Source organism: Leptodactylus fuscus, chromosome 2 (assembly GCF_031893055.1).
Source record: "Leptodactylus fuscus isolate aLepFus1 chromosome 2, aLepFus1.hap2, whole genome shotgun sequence".
Classification (NCBI taxonomy): Eukaryota; Metazoa; Chordata; class Amphibia; order Anura; family Leptodactylidae; genus Leptodactylus; species Leptodactylus fuscus.
This window is the reverse complement of record NC_134266.1, coordinates 241,511,231-241,533,164: the sequence shown is the minus strand read 5'-3', so window position 1 is coordinate 241,533,164 and position 21,934 is coordinate 241,511,231. Positions and strand designations below refer to the sequence as shown.

Genomic DNA, 21,934 nt, shown 5'->3' with positions numbered 1-21,934 from the left:
TGTGCCCTTCAGGTCCACATGGGGACTCATAGGATGGAAACCCTGTCTGCCTAAAAAAGCGACTGCCTGCAGACCCCACTGCCTATAATGGGGTCTGTCAGGTTTCAGCATTAAAACCTCTTTTTTTTTTGTGGATAAGACGTCGGAATAGCCTTTAGAAAGGCTATTCGTCTCTTACCTTTAGGTGTGATCTCCGCCGCACCGTTCCTAAGAAATACCAGTTTTTACCGGTATGCAAATTAGATCTCTTGCAGCGATGGGGTCGTCCACACTGCAGCTTGAGAACATGATCCTGCGGCGCCTCTATCTTCGGCTGGATCCTCCCCTTCTCTGTCGTCTTCCTCCTGCGTCACCTCCGACGCCTGCGCAGTTCGCTCTGCCAATGAGACACAAGTAGAGCTGACTGTGCATGCCGGCTGGCGGCCGTTTTTCGGAGGCCGCTCTTGCTCTTGTAGCTTAATGCTGGAGTGGCCTCCGAAAAATGGCCGCTGGCCGGCATTCGCACTCTGCTCTGCTGGTGTCTCATTGGCAGGGTCAACTGCGCAGGTGTCGGAGGTGACGCAGGAGGAAGACGACAGAGAAGGGGAGGATCCAGCTGAAGATAGAGGCGTCGCAGGATTGCGTTCTCGAGCTGCAGTGGGGACGGCCCCATCGCTGCGAGAGAACTAATTTGCATACCGGTAAAAAACAGTATTTCTAAGGAACGGCGCAGCAAAGATCACATCTAAAGGTAAGAGACGAATAGCCTTTCTAAAGGCTATTCTGAAGTCTTATCCACAAAAAGAGGTTTTAATGGTAGAATCCCTTTAAAATCAACCAAACACTCCGCAGAATTAAGCAGAATCTCAGTTGACTTTACCTGAATGCTAGTGTGAACCTAGTGCTACATGTGGATACTTATTGCTTCCATTTTTTTTTATTTTTTTTTCCAGCCTATAGTGACATATCCGAAGTTTTAAGGTGTGGGGATGCAGGTACTGAAACCCTTACTGATCACAAACTAAAGGGTAGACGCACTGTACCCCTCCAGCTCTGGTTGGTTCCAGGCAGACTAGAATTTATTTGCACCCATACACTGCCTGCTCCACTCTCAATGGTGGGCCCAAAAGCACTTGTATCCTGTTCATATTAGCAAAATAACCCGTAACCCAAAGTAAGCACTGTATCTTAAGTAACAACCCTCCCTGACTGCAGGGGGCAACATTGGGCAGCTCGCGTGTCAAAGCTTAACTCCATTTCCAGGAGGTATTTGCAGCTCACTACTGCCCCCACCCTACCATGTCTGGGATTTCTATAGAATGGGCTACTTGTCCTTCCAGCTCTACTCTCTATTCAATGCAATGTAAGGCGGGTAAAGGACTACCCCACCCTTCAATACTACTACTACAGTATTTTTGTGTTTGCAAAGGATGCTGGGAAATAAACCAAAAGGATGTTTTTATAATTTTTAGGCACACATATCTAAAAAGAACATAGCTATCGCCTTCATAACCGATAATAGAAGTGCAATGACTTTTGCCGGGACTTGTTTTTGGCTTCACAATATTGCTAATATACCTTTAGAGTGGAATCACTTTTAGCAAACCCTTTTGTCTGTTCATATGTTTCACACTTTAGTTTCTTATTGTAAAGCAAAGTCTATTGAAAACCAAGCAGATATTAAAGGTTTAGTGTCACACATTAAGGCAGGAGGAATAGCCCAGGTTGCGGCGTCAGTGGGGATCGCCCTTCTTGTCCTGCTTCTCTTTCAGTTTGTATTCATCCAGGATGGCGTGGCTGGTTTCTTTTGCAGTTTTTTTCACAATTGCTTTTATACCTATGTGGTCTATGTTAAAGGCCGTCACTCCGACATTGATGGCAGAGTTTACTGCGTTGTCGGTGGCATGACCTGCATCTTTACCATACCTACACAACAGAAGAAGGAAATTTGGTCAATATCTCACTTGACAAATAAACAATTAAAATATAAAGTGTGCAAATAGTGGACCAGGAAGTTGGGAAGGAATGTAATCCTGTGTAGGCCAAAATAACCCCTCTATCACTGTATTGGCCAGATTTCCTGCCCAAAATTAGCATGTCCGTTCAGCCGAGCCAGGTTTGGGCTAGTAAATCTGGCCAATACGGAGGCAACATCCCAGTCTTAAACTCAGCAACATGCAACCAGCCTTAGGTTCTGTTTAGGAATTGCAATTTCTGGTACATCATTTGCACATTTATGAATCGATATCAAATTCAGATTCAGTCAATGTTCAATAATTAAGGGTTAGATTGAAAGTCGTTGATTTTTTTTTTTTACTTGGCCCCCAGAATACCTGGAATTACCAGAATATAGATTATAATTCATGCTTCATTGGATAAAAGGAGTTACCAACCACCAGAATCAATAGATCTGTTTGCTGCCGGTGAATGGAAACATTCTTGATTGACCTCCAAAAGCAGGAAATATATACAGGCCTCAGGGCTAGTTCACACGGGGCTCCGCGTGTACATATTCCGTCACGGTATGCCACGATGGATTAGGCCCAAATGAATGGGCAGGAGCCTCGCGCCGCAGATGCCGTGGCTGATTCAGCCATGGAATGCACGGCAAGATAAGGCAGCTTGCTTCTTTTTTCCGCTACTAGCTAGTGGAAAAAAGAAGCAAGCGGCTCCCATTGAAGTCAAAGGGAGCAGCGGATTATGAGGCGGATTCTGCGTCAAAATCTGCTGCCAACTTGCCCTTTGTGAACTAGCTATAACTGGTGAGGGGTTTTTATAAATTGAACCCTCCTTGAGATATACATACTGATAACCCTATAGTTTGCTATAATGTAAGACTGATTTTTTCAGGCCAAGAAACAGTTCCGTGCATTTCCCAACCCAACCACAGCTGATCTGGGCTGAACTCACAGCATCACATCAGTTCGGGCCACTAGCCCTGCAGTAGTCTTGGAGATTACTTAGTTGGTTGGACAGGGGCCCTGTTTCCCAGAATGAACATATCGGTTTGCAAGGACCGTAAACAAAATATTGTGTCTCATAGATGATTGGATAGATACAATGGTTGCAAACCCTTAGCAGTGAGAAGTTTTAGGCCATGAAGGGGTTTCAGCTTTTGGATGTAAATCAGAACAGTTCACATACTGAGAGCAAAGATCTTGTAGACAGTAAAGAATTGGAATGCAAAATCCCAGCAGGTTGCATAACTTTTCATTATGCAATCATTAAGCCATGTTCACACAGTGCAGTTATGTTTTTTACCTTTGGCCACAACTAGGATTGGATCCATAAATGACAAGTTGTTCAAACTGTAACAACCTCAGTGTGTCAAGCCAGCCCAATAGTATAATAGTGTAATAGTCAGCACATGGATAATCTCCACCTTTGTAACGCAGCTTCATTCTGAAAATTATTCTTTACGCTTTTTGTTCCAGAAATAAAATATAGTGCTAACTGGAAACCATCCAAAAGAAGGCAAGCTGTTGACAGATCCATTGGCCTTATCTTAAGTATGTCATTTTATGATATTTTCAGCATTTTCTTGGTTGCCACAGCCATGTTCAGAAGTAAAACTAGCATGACCCGTCACCTTTATACATCTATTCAGAGTGGTCAGCAGTTTACGGTGCTAAAGGACTGTTCACACTCCCTGCAACCCAAGTCCAGCAGATACAATAACGCTAGGTTCACACTAGCATTAGGGTCTCCGTCATTCAGGTTTGCATGTGGACTTGAAAAAAGGAGACTCTGTGTGCTTAGAAAGCAGTTACACGCAGAAACCCCATAAACTATAATGGGGTTCCGCCATTTTTATTTATTTTATTTTTTTACTGAAACCATTGGAAAGAAAAGTCCTCTTTGTAAAAAACTCCAATGCAGGTGTCAATCCAGCCAAAGGTTTTTTTTTTTGGGTTTTTTTAATTAGAGATAATTAGAGATGAGCGAACACTGTTCGGATCAGCCGATCCGAACAGCACGCTCCCATAGAAAGGAATGGAAGCACCGGCGGCCTGTCGCCGTGCCAGGTGCTTCCATTCATTTCTATGGGAGCGTGCTGTTCGGAACGGCTGATCCGAACAGTGTTCGCTCATCTCTAGAGATAATGATTAAAGGGATTCTATAATTGGAATCTCGTTTTTTAGCTAAATTCATGTACCTTTAGATGTCTTCTCCGCGCCGCCGTTCCTTAGATATACCGGTTTTCGTCCATATGCTAGTTTGTTTTCCCGCGTCCCCAGTGTTGCGAGAAAACTATTCAGCGCCACCACATTCTTGTTCGCCACCTCCACCTCTTCTTTCCTGTTCGGCCACAGGAAAATGGGAAAATGGCCGACTGCGCATGTCCGTCAGTCATTTTCTTGCGGCCTCTCCCATTCGGCCAATGGCCGACGTACATGCACATACGGCGCTGTATGAAGATGACACGGGACAAGGAAGAAGAGGTGAAGGAGGCGAACAAGAAGGCGGCGCTGGATAGTTTTCTTACATCACTGGGGACCACCCCCAGCGTTGCGAGAAAACTAATTAGCATATGGATGAAAACCGGGATGTCTTAGGAATGGTGGCGCGGAGAAGACATCTAAAGGTAGGGGGAAGAACAGCCTTTCTTAAAGCTATTCTGACGTGGGTTTAGCTTAAAACGGGATTTTAATGATAGAATCCCTTTAATTGTCCTATTTTGCATTTTCTACCTAGATAACCAACATTAAAAAGGTGGAGGTCACTTTAAATCATTAGGACTACCCTTTCCATGACCAAGTTACATGTGCGACAGAAGCTCACTAAACTGTGTAATTATACAATAGAAGAATATTAATATAATGTAATAGCACAACACAAGTCCATGGAACTGGTAAATCTGAAGTTATTTTAGGGTATAATATTTCATAAGAAAAAAAAATCATTGATTTGATTGAAATAGAAAATGATAATAAAACTTAAATAAATAATAATCACTTAAGGTTTCGTAGCCGGAGGTTCGTCCATAGTTTGGCCCCTATATCTAAAAAGGAAACATTTGTCTGGTTATAGATAGTAGATTCTTCATTCTAGGCCATGTCACCAAACCCCTGGACAATATCTGCAAGGACGTTATCCATTCTACTACAGGGAAGCAGACTGCTTCTGGCTCCATACACTAGCTATCAGCTGATCGGTGGGGTGCTGGGTGTTGGACCCAGACTCATCTGACATTACTGGTCTATCCTAATGGTAGGACATCAATCTGTAGTCTTGGATAACCCATTTCATGTAATATTTGTACCTAAAATATCAGGGCTAAACATCCTTTTCTCAAAAGTGGTAGTCTGAAGTCATGGTGACAAGATCATAATGGCTACTGATGGGATAGTAATAAGAACGAAAAGGCCATTATGATCTTGTCACCATGACTTCAGACTACTGCTTTATTGCAGTTGCAATATGGTGGAAGGGATTGTTTGAGCCATGCTTATGTGGCTGATGCCTATAGTATATTGGATGGCGGTAAGTGTAAGGCTTGGGCCTTAGTGAATGCCGCTGGTAACCTCTCACCCTTAAATTCAGCCACATACAACTTCAATTTTTTGTACCTATTTGAGTCTATAGAAACTTTGCATTGTTAAGTTTTTTGGGTTTCTTTCTAATACATGACCCAATACATTCTATGCTTGGCTTGCCAGAACAGATAGGAAGACCTACTTGTGTTTGACCGTATGCACCGTCTCGGAGGCCACACTCTTAGCAATGTTCTTCCCAGCATACTCCAATCCCTGCCAAACTGTTGCAAATCCTTAAAATAGAACACAAGAAATGTATCAGTGGGATCTGGATAAACAGAATCAGAGATAGCAGCCATATAACTCCATATATACCTTGTACTCCACTGGCGGCCACCACCATAGCCCCGTCTAATGGAGATTTTCCATCCTTGTCTTTCTTCAGAGATTCAGGGATTAGTTTGCTGCCATGTTTCTTCACATGTGGCCCCAGCTCTCTCCCAACACAACTCGCTACAGCACAGACTCCATCCACTAGGAAAAGGAAAAACCAGTAAGTCATGGCTATTTACCAAGATATCAAAGACAGACTTACTAATGATATGAGATAATAATACAGATGAAAGCAAAATGGTCAAGCAATGGCAGGGCAGCTTTCATTTAGTATTGTGTTCCTGAAAAATGAAATCTGCAATGCGATTGGTTGTGCCGTTAGACAATTCAATAAATATGTTCCAATATCTTTACCTAGGAATTGACTGACTTTTACTGCTCCGCCGGTGGCTTGCTTGGCTACATGGAGACCTTTGGCCACTGTGGGATTGACCTCTAGAGGTTTATCCTCGGGTTGTATGTGCTCTCTTAATTTGGTAGCGCCTTTGTGAATGGCTTTTTCAGTCAGCTCTGCTCCTTTCACCAAACCCCAACTCAGCCAAGAAGCTCCTATGTGAAGAAAAACATAAAATAATACAGATATTAAGAGTTAGTAACGCCATTGTGACATCAGTAAAAGACTGTAATGGCAGCAGATTGGACAGGTACACTTATGTTTATTGAAAACCTTTTACTTTTTAGGGGGTTTTTTTTCCCCTGTTGGGGCATCAGGATTCATGTTACATACATATGACAGACACTGATGTGATTTTTGCAATGCAGAGGACTGCCATTGTGATACTTTTGCCAATCACTGACCAGTGACTTGGTAGTCATTATTTCTCGTTATTTCCTGTACGTTGAGACAGGGCAGTCAGAGGAAGATACCAAGGAAGACCCAGTAAGTGTTGGCATACCTGCGGTGGTATCTGAGAGGCGAGTACTACCGTATATACTCGAGTATAAACCGACCCGAATATAAGCCGAGGCCCCTAATTTTACCACAAAAAAACTGGGAAAACTTATTGACTCGAGTATAAGCCGAGGGGGGGAAATGCAGCAGCTACTGGAAATTTTCAAAAATTAAAATGGTCGGAGTTTTTGGGTGCAGTAGGTGCTGGGGAAGGGGAGGGGGTGTTTTGGTTGTCTGTCTGCCCCTTCCCTGAGCTTGAGAACTGGGTTCCCCCCCCCCCACTTGGAATTCAGTCTGGCTGAATATAGGGGATCTGCAGTGCTCCTATTAACCCCTTCCCGATGGAACAGGAGCACTGCAGATCCCCTATATTCAGTAGACCGGGCACTTTCAGACACAGGGATCCCTAATGTGTTTGTGTTTCACAGTCATTTTCTACTTTTGTATCTATTCTAGGGAAAGGAGGGATTTACAACTTTAAATTTTTTTAAAGCTTCTTTTATTTTTCCCACTATTTTATGGGAGATTCTATACATTGATATTGTGGCTGGTCATAGACTCCCCCCTTCCCCCACATAAAAAAACCCCAAAAACATTTTTTTTTTTTTGCTGACTCGAGCATAAGCCGAGGGGGGCCTTTTCAGCACAAAAACTTATCACTTATTCTCCTTTTTTTTTTTTTTTTTTTTCCAAGTCTCTTGTTTGTTTGTTTTTTCATAAAATCAATTTATCGGATGCAACACCGGTATCCTTGATATTAATAAACTGAATGCTAAACCAGCCCATCTGTCATTTATTGACAGCTTGGTCCCTATGCAAAATATAGGGAGAAAGCTGTCAATCAGCAGTGGTAACTCATGAATACAAGGACTCATTGCACTGTATTGAAACTGCTATAATCCGGGGCTGACACTACTTTATGCTGCTAATATCTGCCATGCACATCAGAGAACTCCCACTGGGGTCCACTTTCTTCATATCTGTGTATTACATTTCCAGATCATTTGCAGATTGGGACAATGGCAACTACAGAGATCAGTCCCAGAATTTTTTTTCCATTTTGTAACTTGCCATTGAAATTCTTTTTAGATTATATTTTTTCCAATGTTTGTTTATTTTTACAAAGAACCTGAAAGGGAAAGTACAGTATCCAAAAAATAATCACATTTACCTTGGAGAATTCCCTGGGCAACCTTCTCACTCCATGGCGGTAAGTCGTCCTTTTCCTTTGGTGTTGGCTCAGGCTCGGGTATGGTAACCACATGTATTGTCTGTGTTAGGTCTATGACTTCACCTGATGCTTCACTAGGCTAGAATAGCAGAGACAATATTACTCGGGTCAGTAAAATCTCAATAATGAGCCATTCTAACAAATCTATCTGTTTAATAGCGTTCTGTGCTCCAAAAGCTTTGCATTGTTGTGTATTTAAAGGGGGTCTGTCTATATGGCCGAGGGGGCAGAGCAGTATACACATACTGTATCTGACATGCCTTAAATAAAAGTTTATTCAAATATAGACAATACTGTAAGGGACTTTGACCTAAAAGATTTCAGTGACTTTTCTCTGAAACACGAGATACAAAATTCTCCTCTTGTACCAGATTGGAGGATCTCCAGATTACCCCATGGGAGCCTCCGAAACACTCGGGTACAAAGAAGTCACTGTCCTCCAGACAAAGTGGGAGTGAAGTCGCCTGATTCTATGAAATAATCTAAGCACAAAGGCAATGGCCACCCTCCAAATGTTATGCATGTGTTTACTTAGAGATAACGGGCAGTCATGTGTCCACCATATTACAGTATATAATAAAGATGTAATATGATAAAGATCTGTGATAAAGGTTTGGAACATTCAATGAATCTGGTTGAACTTAGGACCTGTCTATGACTAGCTATGATCTCAGTATCAGGACATAATGAGACTTCCTTTTCTGTAGACGTCACTTTTCAGCAGTCATTGAAGGCAATAAAATAATGACAGGTAACACCTATATATAGATAACATAGGATCCACCATTTTTGATAGGAGATGGTCATAGCTTCCTTCCTCTATCGCTTTGCACAGGTCAAGCCTCTCACCTCTATCAGAATATAGTCTTCTCTACATCGAGCTGACGAGATGCAACAACATCGAAACGGCCGTCCTCGGTTGAGAGACTATACCTGGTAATAATCCCAGCATCATTACAGAACAAAGGCCTCTTGGAAGGTCGAGCATGATGTTAAAGGGAGCAGCCTTTATTGGGCTATTTTCACTGAGATTCTATCTTCCTAATTACATCAGGGAAGACAGGTTTGCACATTCCAGTGAGCGCCCTCTATTGGTTTGCAACACTGAGGCACCTGACTTCCTAATTACATCATGGAAGACAGATTTGCATATTCTTCCCATAGTCTGCACAGGTCACACAGCTTTGCCCCAACACTATCCCATAAAGTCCTCTCCTGACTACAATTTCCTCTGTTCCATATGGCTGCTGTAAAGCTGGTCGGTGAAACACAGAACTAGACCTACATAGCAGAGACCACATAACCGAGTAGGCTACCATTTTGTCCATACCAATTTTCATCATATGATTTTTACTTACCTGAATTCTGAGGTCTGACATCTGTCTCATTAGATCATCAAAGAGCTCCAGTTCGGCAGGTGGAAGCTCAGCCGAGAGGACCACCCCCACGTAAGAGCCGGGTACCTGCGACATCAAGTCTGGGAACATGTATACCCCATTATTGGAGCGCAGAACCGGAGATTGGGTACACATGAGCGGGTAGAGCCAATCGCACACCTATAAATCACATAATACTCTTTTATAACGGCACTTCCATACAGTATATGGTACATTATTAGCCTTAGACTACTAATGCCAATACCTATACTAGTAAACTAATGGGAGACCTTTCAGTAGGATATTGAAACAAGCAGAATATATATCGAGTGCCAGTCTGAACGTGGCAGAAACACAATCTTACCCATACATATTTAACTAGCAGGCGTCCGTGGTGAAATAAACCTGTTGTGTGCTTGACCACCTTTTATATTTGCACAAAGCTATATATACCTAATGTTGTATAATCTGCGTTTACAGACCCCATCACCCAATATAGTTGTTCTTGAACCACAGCCTAACAACGGACAAGAATGTGCCTTTTCATTCCATTTAACTTCTATAGGACTGATGGAAATAACAGTCAACCCCTGATTCATTCAATATCCTCCTTTCTTCAAATATGTACAGACCCCCAGTCAGTTTGGGACCCCCTTCTATGATCAGTGAGAATCAAGTGGTGGGGTCACCATCAGACATTTATCACTTAAGGGGGATGGCCAGGAATTTCTTTATTTATGGCCTGTCCTTAGGATAGGCCAGAAATATCGGATTGATAGGCGGCCCCCAGGTAGATCAGCTGTACAGGGCCACTTTAGACACCCATACTATACACACCTGGAAGCAGATTTGCCCCATATAGTGGCAGGTGTCGATACTGCAGCTCACGTTCCATAGATGTCAGTGGGAGCCGAGCTGCAATACTGGGACCTAGATACTATGCAAGGACTGGAGACTGGTGTTGTGTAGAATATGGGAGTTAGGAGGCGTCAGGGGAATAAGACTCTACCATAGACCTCTTGTGTGACTTATCTCCTGTGAGAACAAAAGGTATGGACACTGAGAAACTATATACTATATCCTTCTTTTGCATTACATCATCTGTCGATTGAAAGTCAGGGGTCCGGATAATCATGGTTGTGCAGTCACACCAAAATAAGCAGATTCAGCTGACCCCGTGTAGTGTGTAAGACCATTTATAGGGTCTCAGAATGTGGTCAACTAAAACCTAATAGGGGGCAAACTTGCTACCAGGCCTCTTGTACACTGTGTTCCTGTTGCCATAGTATATAAACATGTGCTTACTATCAGACACAATGTGCTAAATATACACCTTACCTGGAGGAAAGCAGGAGGACGGTTGGGATCCATTTCACTACTGGTGTCCATGAACTTAATAATACGGAGATACCCTGGATACGAGGGGGCACTCACTTGTCCATCTGGTGTCACATAGAAAATCTGGACCCCCCGGGGTATAAGGATTAGTTCCTCTGCATCTACTCCCAGACTTTGCACAGGCGGTGGCTGAGGGGACGTCACATAAAACTCATCCCCAACTATGGAATGTTCCCCAGACTCCGTCCCATAGGATACAGTGTAATGTCCATCTGTGGCCTGGGGGGTGTAGGCTGGAGGGGCTGCAACCCCTGCTATAAATGGATTTAATGCTGCTCCATTGTCTGTTGCTATACATGAGACTCCATTCACTGGCTCTGATGGGAATGGCGGTAACAATGGCAATGGTGGCCTCTCAGGTTTTTCCTTCTCTTTAGGTGGCAGTGATGGGTATAAAGTTGGCGCTGCGGCAGATGTACCCGCAGTGGGGGGAGATGCAGGAGAGCTCGCCATGCTCTGTTGTAAGATGTTCAGTCTGGTGTTCACGTTCTCCAGTGTTTCCTGCATCTTCACTTGCATTTGTCTGGCGGCGTCCCAAGCAGGGCCGGAGCACTCTGGTCCTTGCAATGAGACACTCAATCCTCTTAAAAGATGCTCCTGGCCCTGCCTGTAATAGTTACGGGCTTGTTCCTTGTACCCATTTTCATCAGTGTTCAGACCTTTGTTTATATATACAAAAGCTTTCCTGTATTCTTCCTCGATACTTCGGATTAAGGCGTTTTCCTGCATGTCTGGAAATGGCTGTTTTTCCATTACTGAAAATGTAAGCAAAGGAATGAATTAGGAGAAAATACTACAGCAGGTACTTAGTAATGACATCTAAATGGGAGCGGAGCTGTAATAGCATAGCTGGAAGTCTAGTCAATACATAGTGTACAGAGCCATCTACTTCAAAGATGCCCACCCGCCACTTTCTAAGACGTAGGGCAGGGATCAAGGTGGGCCAGAGATGCCTTGGCCTATTAGATTTACTATTACAAATGTTATAAACCTGGCATATGTTATAGCTGAAATCTATGCCACACCCTGGACCACCCCAGATCCGCCAAAATTATTAAGACTCTTAATCTTAAACCAGCGGGGACATTTAGACTGGTACCCGTCAAAAGCTCGCCATGGGGCCCCGCGATTCCTAGTTACGCTACTGCATGACAGTGTGTACATGTATCCGTGTTGACTGCAGAAATCCCACTACTGACCCACCCCGGTGTATACAGTCACCTGTGGCAGGATGTTGCTGCAATTTGGTGAGATTTTGCACCATAACGCATTGTAGTCAATATGTAGTGCCATAAAGCCCCGACCTTCAATGTGTTCCTAGTAATAAGAACCATTTCAGCAGAGTTATATGGCAATGATTTCCTACCATGACATGTCTTTGTTATTGCACAGTCTGACATCAGCACTAGCTAGATATGACTATAGTAAAAACATTAACACATTCTCCATTAACACCGCTTATCCCTGGCACGTCAGACCTGCGGATTAGAATGAGATGATTATATAACCGCGGATAATAGCTCAGACATCACTGGCATCACTAATCTGAACACCGGATGTCTCACGTCTAACCCCATACTGAATAGAATATGCAATGCAAAGCTTATGATGGACACATCTGTAGTTATGATTATATTTTACCGTACTTGTATAGTGTGCATACATGTATTAAATATGCATAAGTAGGGTCAGGGGATGATCGTACACATGAGGGAGAGTGTGTGCCTACATAGGCAGTACGGAGACTTACAAGTCATTCCTGCTCCGCTAGGGATTCTGGGTAAAAAAAATATGCAAATCTATTCTCCAGGATGTAATTAAGTGAACAGTGCAATCTGTATGCCGCCCTCTAGAGGGCAGCATCCTTGACATCATGCATGACTCAGTTAAAAAGTGTACTATCATGATGCGGATTTAATTGCCAAATTAGTAAAATTAGTAAAATCATGCATGATGTTAAGGATGCTGCCCTCTAGAGGGCGGCATACAGAGACACTGTTCTCCTAATTACATCCTGGAGAATAGATTTGTATAATTTTTACCCAGAATCCCTAGCGGAGCAGGAATGACTTGTAAGGCTCAGTACTGCGTATGTAGGCACACACTCTCCCTGATGTGCATGATTATCCCCTCACCCTGGCCTACAGTCTCTCACTCTGCCAAATCAGTATCCCTGCGCTATTCTGAGGAGGTCCAAAAGACCGAAACAGCGCTGTCCATAGCTGGGAATCTGTTCCTTTTGGAATAGAAATACTAATTTGGCAATTAAATCTGCATCATGTTAGTAGACTTGTTAACTGAGTCATTCATGATGTTAAGGATGCTGCCCTCTAGAGGGTGGTGTACAGAGGCACTGTTCTCCTAATTACATCCTGGAGAATATATTTGCATATTTTTACCCATATGCATAAGTAGGAATACTGTATATGTATGAATATATATATTGTGTGTATATATCCATAATTTACAGGTACGTAGGGGCATACACAATAGCGCAATTTCAAGGTTAAAAATGACTGTGGGCAGCCGCTGCTCTCAAGAACAATGATCATCATGGGGTGAGCGGCAGCTCAGTGGTTAGGCCCTGCCGATAACCATTAAGCACTCCATCGCTACTGATAGAGGTTCTCATTGGATACTGGTGGAGCCTGGGAAGTGAGCAGGGAGTATGCTACTCAGTACTTACCGCTCTTACAAGTTCACACTATTCCTCTCTGCTGGGCCGGTATTATATAGTGGCATTACACTATGTGAGGGCAGAGCTGGGGTTTTATACTGGGTGGGGACATTTTACATTTAGCAGACAATATATTGTATGGGGGGGACGAAGAAAGAATTATACCCCTCACCAGCTCCCCATCTTGTGTATCCCCCCCCCCTTCCGATTTTAGTGTAAATGTAAAAAAGAAAGTTCCCTAATAAGTAGAAATTTGCTTTTCCAGCAAATTAATTATTTTTATATTATTTTAAAAATAAGTAAAAAACAACATTGTATCTCTTGTGAACAAATACTTCACATAATGTCGTCAAGATTTTGGGGGTTGTGGGCTTATAAGAATAATGATCTCACCTTTGCATAGGTCAATCGAAGATCAACAGGGGTTTGCAACGCAGGACCCCGTAGATAAACGTTTTGAAGGAACTGCAGCATTCGGGTAAGCGCTCTGGACTCTTATTTGAAAGCCAAGCACAGAGCGATACATTTTGTAGTGACTCTGCTTGATTTGCAGATCAGCCCCATTCACTTGAATGGGACTGAGCAGCAAACAGACTATGTGACTGAACGTGATGTTACATGGCTTGTGAAGCAGAAGCAGCTAATCCTTTAGGGCCCTGGTGTTGAATCCTGAGATCTTCAATTGATAACCTATCCAAAGGAGAGGCCATAAATCCTACAAGCCCAGGTTCTTTTAGGATCCAGGCAGAATCTGAGGCATGTGACAATGTTTCCTCCCAAACTGAAAACCTATGTGGATTGCAATATGGCAGCCATGCTGTATCTCATATAAAAGCTCAGACATAGCAGCATCTGTATAAGTTGTATAATAGTTTTACATTGCTACATATGTAATAATATACATAGTACAAAAATATCAGTAATAATTTGTGAACAAAAAAAAAAAAAAAATCGTCAATGTAAGCAATGATCTGTACGAGGTTACCGCAGAGCATTTCACCATGTAGATGTATAAATGCAGTCTCACATACAACACCCTTTCATAAGGCAAACCCAGGATCACTGCGCCCCTTGTGACTCTTAATAGGATCTAAGTGAATTATTCTGCATTGATCTAAACTGAGTTATACCACTCAGACATTCCTGTACCATAACCCAGAAAGACCGCTCAGCTGCTCATGTCATGGGGACATACAGATTGGGAAATTGGATTGCAAAAACAATGTCTCCTCAAACGTCCCCAATGCTTGTACAAGTTGGTGACAGTCGAGCCCTGTTATTCGTGTTACAGACACTCACTATATAGGAGGTCTATTAGGAGCAACATATTGTATATCAATTGCTCAACTTCTCCTAGTTGCACATTTTTAGCTATACAATTGCAATGTTTTGATCCTATAGAAACATACTGACCCCCTTCCTACCGCCTGCTTGTTTAGCTTTTAAGTGACTTTCCAGAGGTCGGTCCTACAATACTGATCGGAGGGGTATGGAGAAGTCTTAGCAATAATCTATATCCATCTCATCCTCGGTCCGTCTACCTGCTCGCTGTCTGCTTAGTAACAGCGTAGCAAGGTACTACAGCTTTGTACCACCTGTAAGACCCCGACACTACATTGACCTCAGAGCCATATTAAATTTAAGTGTATGGAGGGATCCCTGAAAAACGGACAAAAATAAAACATGGCCTATATCTCGACGGTCCACTACCGGACTGTCAATCTAACAGTCATGTGAATAGCCCCCATTCATAGACATTGAATTTCATGCTGCTGTAAGACATGCATTGAAAAAAAATGGACAACACGCAGACAATATTCAATGTGATGTGATTATAGCTTAAAGAGGACCTTTCACCAGATTGAGCACAGACAGTTCTATATACTGCTGGAAAACCGACTATGGCTTTCCCGATCTGTGCCCCGGGTAAAGCGCTATCGGTCCCGGTACCGTAGCTCTTTACAGTCAGAAGGAACATCCTTCTCCACAGCAGCACCTATTGTGCTGTACAGTGTGAGCGGGGAGGAACGCCCCCTCCCTCTGCTCACAGTGCTCGTCCATAGATGAGTATTATCAGGAGGGGAGGGGGTGTTCCTCCCAGCTCACACTGTACAGCGCGATAGGCGCTGTTGTGGAGAAGGACGTTCCTTCTGACTGTAAAGAGCTACGGTACCGGGACCGATAGCGCTTTACCCGGGGCACAGATCGGGAAAGCCGATAGTGCGCTGAATTCAGTGCGCTGTCGGCTTTCCAGCAGTATTTGGGACTGCCTGTGCCCAATCTGATGAAAGGTCCTCTTTAAGACCGCATTCACACAACCGTGTTTCAACCATGGACATGCCATCACATTCTGATCGGTGGATGTTCAACCTTTGGGACGCCCACTGGTACCTTGATAATGCAGTCGGGCACCACCATCATCACCACTACAATAGATGGAAACGGTTTAAACTGGGTCATGTGAATGCTGACTTAACTATTTCCCTGGCACCTGCTGTCCAGACAGGGGCACTACTGTGCAATGGCAGCAGCACTGAATCAGCACTGTGACTCCTTCATTCTTTGGATTTGTGGGCATCCCGAACATTGAACATCCACTGATCAGATATGATAGTATGTCCTAGCAATATGCCATCAATTTAGGCAATGTAAACGCATGCTCCCCTTTACCTGATCCTTTTATTGTAGTGCTGATGATGGTCCCGGACTCCCATATCAAGGTGCACACCGGCAGAGCAGTAGGTAAGTGGGCGTAAAAGGGCAGTAGTACTATAGAAGAGATCTCTGAGCCATTCAAAGCCTGGAAAGTAGGGCTGTTATATGGCAGCACTAAATGGTTAAATAAACCCTGTATATTTCTATTACAAGAACATCAGTTCCCGGACATTCTGGTATAAATATAGATCATTGCCCATGTTGAGTCATCACTGAAATGTTGTATCTGATAGCAGAAGAAAGTTTATGGATGTTGTAATACATAGCAATAGTCATCCCCGTCCCATCCTGCAGCAGACTGGCTCACAGTAGGACAATCACCCGCATCTGGCCACCAGCCAGCGCCAGCATGTGACATCTTGAAAGCTCACGTAAATCCACGATTGTTATCTCTGATCACGTGCAAATACAACAGCGGCTTTCAGAGATGAATGAGCATTGAAAACGCTGAGTGAATGCCTGCTATAGTGTACAATAATGGGTTAATTTATACGCTGCATTGTCCACACATTTAACACTTGGGCTCATTGCACATATGCGGGGCTCGAGATATGTTAGTGGGATCCGCACTGTGCGTTCTGCCCTGCTGACACCTATCACGTGTGCAAACAGCATAACACTTGCAAAGGTATTGACATTGGTATGTAAGATGAATTTGATAGAATTTCATCTTTGTACAATTTAGTATTCCGAAATCACAAGTCACCAATACATGCCCAAAGATTTGTTGCAGTGGTTTCCTCAACAGTTCCATTCATCTGAAAGGGGCTTGTAGAAAACCATGGAGGAGATTTAGGACATCATGGCTGGTTATCAGGACACTACATGTATGAGAAGATAACCTGACCACAATAAGATCATCATGGCTGGTTATCAGGAGGGGACACTACATGTATGAGAAGATAACCTGACCACAATAAGGATATCATGGCTGGTTATCAGGCAGGGACACTACATGTATGAGAAGATAACCTGACCACAATAAGGGCATCATGGCTGGTTATCAGGCAGGGACACTACATGTATGAGAAGATAACCTGAGCACAATAAGGACATCATGGCTGGTTATCAGGACACTACATGTATGAGAAGATAACCTGATCACAATAAGGACATCATGGCTGGTTATCAGGCAGGGACACTACATGTATGAGAAGATAACCTGACCACAATAAGGACATCATGGCTGCTTATCAGGAGGACACTACATGTATGAGAAGATAACCTGACCACAATAAGGACATCATGCCTGGTTATCAGGAGGACACTACATGTATGAGAAGATAACCTGGGCATAATAAGGACATCATGGCTGGTTATCAGGAGGACACTACATGTATGAGAAGATAACCTGACCACAATAAGGACATCATGGCTGGTTATCAGGAGGGGACACTACATGTATGAGAAGATAACCTGATCACAATAAGGACATCATGGCTGGTTATCAGGAGGACACTACATGTATGAGAAGATAGACCAGCCACAATAAGGACATCATGGCTGGTTATCAGGAGGACACTACATGTATGAGAAGATAACCTGACCACAATAAGGACATCATGGCTGGTTATCAGGAGGGGACACTACATGTATGAGAAGATAACCTGATCACAATAAGGACATCATGGCTGGTTATCAGGAGGACACTACATGTATGAGAAGATAACCTGACCACAATAAGGACATCATGGCTGGTTATCAGGCAGGGACACTACATGTATGAGAAGATAACCTGACCACAATAAGGGCATCATGGCTGGTTAACCCGGACACAATAAGGACATCATGGCTGGATATCAGGAGGACAATGTAGACAATGCATTGATTTACAGAGTGTACATGAGTGATGTCATCATGTAGCCACATGACATCATTAGTTACAAAGAAGCTAGTAAAGCCTAGGGTCAACAGAAAAAATTCTCTTTTTAGAAATAAACCTATAAAAACAATATAGCAGAAGTCTTACGACTAGAAGATTTTCTGGCCAAGACTATATTAGTGTGTTCCAGCTTTCTTCTGGCTACTGGATGGATCTCATTTCCATCAGTCACAAGAACAAAGTCCTGCAGAGAAATCTGATTCTCTGCACCGGGAAACAACAAGGAGAGCAGATGCTCAAAAACAAGGTACCAGCTGGAGCGGGCGATTGCGCAAATATATAATCCACTGCCGGGTATTAAACTTGGTAAATGATTAAAAATGTGTTATAAAAAAAACAAAAAGTTGCCAACGTTTTATCAAATCTATGGGCAGAGTTACAGTACAACTGTCTTCATACGTGACATACAGATTACAGGCAAACTAAGAAAGTGAGATTGCTTAGTCCAGATTACCCTACCATTTACAGCCACTGTTTTAAGATAAAATAAGATAATCTTTTAATAGTCCCACCATGGAGAATTTCAGTGTGTTACAGCAGCATGGATAATACAGTAATATATTACAAGAAGGAACACATACAAGCTTATAGCAGATAGAAAAGATACTAGGAGCCCTAGCAACTAAGAAGAAAAAGAAAGACTCAGGATCATTTAGTTATCTGTGCAGAGTGATCTTCACTTAGCCTGATGTAGATTATACAGTCTGACCGCGATTGGGAGGAAGGAACCCCGATATCGCTCTCTCTCACCCTTGGGGTGAAGCAGTCGGTCATTGACAGTACTGCCCAGTGCTATCACGGTCTCACACATGGGGTAGGAGTTGTTCTCCAGCATGGAGCTCACCACAGACAGTATCCTACTGTCACCCACCACCTGTACTGGGTCCAGGGGGCTCCCCAGGACAGAGCTGGCCCTTCTAATCAGCCTGTCAAGTCTATTGTATCTGCTTTTGTGGGTCCATTGGGTTACCTGACCTTTAGCCTTCCCCAGAAGTCCATCAAGATGGGCCAAGGCTCGTGCCTAAGTTCATATTACAGCCTCATACTCCTTAATATGGCACAAGTACAAGAGTATGGGCCTTTACTGTACCCCTATATGGCAGTGTTATACAAGTCACTTATCAGCCGCCATTAGTAACCATGACATCGCACACCCATACTTTTTGGTTACCTCACCTTCCATAAAAATTGTAGTAAAATGTGAGCAAAATATATACAACCCAAAATGGGACAAAAATTAAACCCTTAAAACAAACAAAAAAAAAACTAGCTCTAGATTTACACTAGCATTTGAATCGGAGACTCCGTCCCAGATTCTGCTTAAAATTTACGGAGAGAAAAGTCCTGCAGGTTTCAGTATAAAATCGGTGGAAACCTGTCGCAGATCCTTTTTATCGCCTATGGAGTCTGCAAGTTTCTAGCAGATTTTAAGTGGACGCTAGTGTGAACCTAACACATAGCACTGGTCACAGAAAATGAAAAAGTTATGCGTATCAGAACATACACAAAGCTATTTTTTATATTAGTTTTTTTTTTATTTTTTTTTATAGAACTCATCATTACAAAATACAATTTGTCCCACAAAAACCAAACGATATTGGTGGGAAAAAAAATTTAAATTTTAAAAAATCAAAACAGGGCCATGTGGTTACTGTATCACAATTGTTTTTCTCATAGATTCTATAGGAACAGGTGCAAACATGACATCTGTTTGTCTTACAATGGGTGCAATAATACTAATTCACACCTCCATAACCAGGGGACTATCCCAAATTTTACCTCCACACAGCACTAAAAGCAAATAGTACGCAAATGAAGTCACTCCGGGCAATACGATCCATAGGACCAGGCATAGAGAGTGCCAGGAAGCGTGTGCCACATGCAAAACCGAATGTGACGTTGTGAAAAGACAGAGTGTTACATTGTAGCGTGAAGAATAATTATCTGATACAATGTTTAATGTACGTCTGTCACTATTTACACCCAGCTGAGCATGCACACAGATGTACGTCTGTCACTATCTACACCCAGCTGAGCATGCACACAGATGTACGTCTGTCACTATCTACACCCAGCTGAGCATGCACACAGATGTACGTCTGTCACTATCTACACCCAGCTGAGCATGCACATAGATGTACGTCTGTCACTATCTACACCCAGCTGAGCATGCACACAGATGTACGTCTGTCACTATCTACACCCAGCTGAGCATGCACACAGATGTACGTCTGTCACTATCTACACCCAGCTGAGCATGCACACAGATGTACGTCTGCATTTGTGGTTATAGCTCTCTATACAAAGTTTTCCTGCAGTCCTATGTAAAAGCATACTTAACGCATTACTGAAACCTGCAAATTCAGCTCTGCTACATCAGAGGGCTCTGCACACAGAACTGGTCTAGCAGGAATAAAGTTGTGGTTGTTGTCACATGACGGGATGATCTGTACTAGAACCCGCAGGTCCCAGCAAAAAGTGTGAGCTACAGGTGAGGGGTGCAATACATTGTGTACCCCCAGTGCCCCTGCCAGTCCCCATCACATGGTGCCATACTTACAGCAGGTGTAGATGGATGCCCACTTGTCTGTCCCTGGCTGTCACTGCGCTGCTGCCACCACTACACCTTGGGCAGCTGCTCTTCCCTACACCAGCTCTAACACCCGCCTACTCCCCCAGCATGCACCAGGCGCAAACACTGCTTAAAGGGGCAGCACAGTTCTGCTTAAAGTGGCAATGTCAGTGTGCTGTGCCACCTGTCGTATGTAGTCCCTGATGCAGATGTGAACATAGCCTTAACATAAATGCACATGCCCCAGAGAGAAAATCCTCATAAGGCTAAGGCCCCATGCGACAAATCGCTGCAAAAAAGCGACATTGCGTTTTCTCGGCAGCGCTTTACGCAGAAGTCTGCAGAGTTTTCCTTTGCGGACTTTCTGCCTCTATTTTAAGTATACGGAAAATACTCGCATTTCTATAGGTATAATTGACATACAACTATAAACAAAAAACTCACGTTTTTTAATGTGTTGCATTTCCACTGCGGATTTTTCTTCTGCAATGTGTGGATGGGGTTACCCAGAATCTCATCCACTTTGCAGGTAATGTAAAATACAACTTTTTTTGCTGCGGCGTTTCCGCCACTGCTAATACGCTGTGTTTCGCAGTTTGAGGCCTTGACCTAAATATAATTTATTTTGCTGCTATAGTTATACAGCGCAGATTTTCCTACTGCAAATCAGGACAGAAAATCGGAAGCATTTGTTCCACTTAGGTTGAATACACATGGCTATAATATAGCCTTATTATAAAGACCAAATTATAGCTCCAAATCCGGTCCAGGACATGGGCTTTCTGACCCTGGCAATGCTATAGAGATTTATGGGTTGTAAATTCATGTCATTAGATCTGTGGCCAGTATAGGATTTGCAGCGGTTATAGGGTCCATATAAATGCAGACATGTTAAAGCTGTGTGATCCCACAGCCACATGCATACCTCCCAACTGTCCTGGGACGCAAGTTGAATACATACGCAAGTTGGATACATCCACTAGCTGCTGCGCTCCGGCTAGTGGATGTGTAAGCACGATGTGATGACGTCACATCGCACCTACAACTCTGTTAGTGAAACTGCGGAGTGAGCTGCGGGGGAGCGTTGGAAGGTGAGTATAAGTGTTTTTTTTTTTTTTGTGTTAAACATTGAGGTGGAACATAATGAGGGGGGCCCATGAAACTGGGGGAAGATGAAGGGGGGGGGAGAACGGCATGAAACTGGGCAGAGATGGGGGGATATGAATCTGGGAGCAGAGATGGGGACATGAATCTGGGGGCAGGGATGGGGACATGAATCTGGGGGCAGGGATGGGGGACATGAAAAACTGTAGCAAAATCTGCAACAACAAAGCTTCCGCAA

The 21,934-nt window shown here is 43.3% G+C and overlaps 1 protein-coding gene and 1 long non-coding RNA gene across 3 annotated transcripts; both read right to left on the bottom strand.

Moving 5' to 3' along the window:
- Positions 1–507: 507 nt before the first annotated feature.
- SPART (spartin) lies at positions 508–20,688 on the bottom strand. 2 transcript variants are annotated; one of them, XM_075265935.1, is made up of 9 exons: positions 20,581–20,688; positions 10,687–11,501; positions 9,331–9,528; positions 7,913–8,051; positions 6,204–6,398; positions 5,832–5,990; positions 5,659–5,749; positions 4,936–4,981; positions 1,792–1,905 (listed from the first exon to the last, which is right to left on the bottom strand). In XM_075265935.1, the coding sequence occupies exons 2-8, from the start codon at positions 11,497–11,499 to the stop codon at positions 4,936–4,938; spliced, it is 1,641 nt and encodes a 546-aa protein (XP_075122036.1). In that variant the 5' UTR covers positions 11,500–11,501; positions 20,581–20,688; the 3' UTR covers positions 1,792–1,905. The 2 variants fall into 2 exon arrangements, with proteins under 2 accessions (XP_075122035.1, XP_075122036.1); XM_075265934.1 differs by lacking the exon at positions 4,936–4,981 and having other exon boundaries at positions 508–1,905.
- Positions 17,009–17,904, bottom strand: LOC142193920 (uncharacterized). The gene is made up of 3 exons (XR_012715005.1): positions 17,809–17,904; positions 17,236–17,300; positions 17,009–17,175 (listed from the first exon to the last, which is right to left on the bottom strand). It is a non-coding gene; the product is annotated as an uncharacterized LOC142193920 (long non-coding RNA).
- Positions 20,689–21,934: the final 1,246 nt, after the last annotated feature.

What these genes read in the sequence shown, in the direction of transcription:
- SPART (XM_075265934.1), bottom strand. Translation starts at nt 11,499, where the DNA reads ATGGAAAAACAGCCATTTCCAGACATGCAGGAAAACGCCTTAATCCGA. An exon ending in TGTCAGACCTCAGAATTCAG is followed by an intron (nt 8,052 to 9,330) that starts GTAAGTAAAAAT and finishes CTGCTATTCTAG; the next exon opens with CCTAGTGAAGCATCAGGTGA. An exon ending in GGCCGCCAGTGGAGTACAAG is followed by an intron (nt 5,750 to 5,831) that starts GTATATATGGAG and finishes TTCTATTTTAAG; the next exon opens with GATTTGCAACAGTTTGGCAG.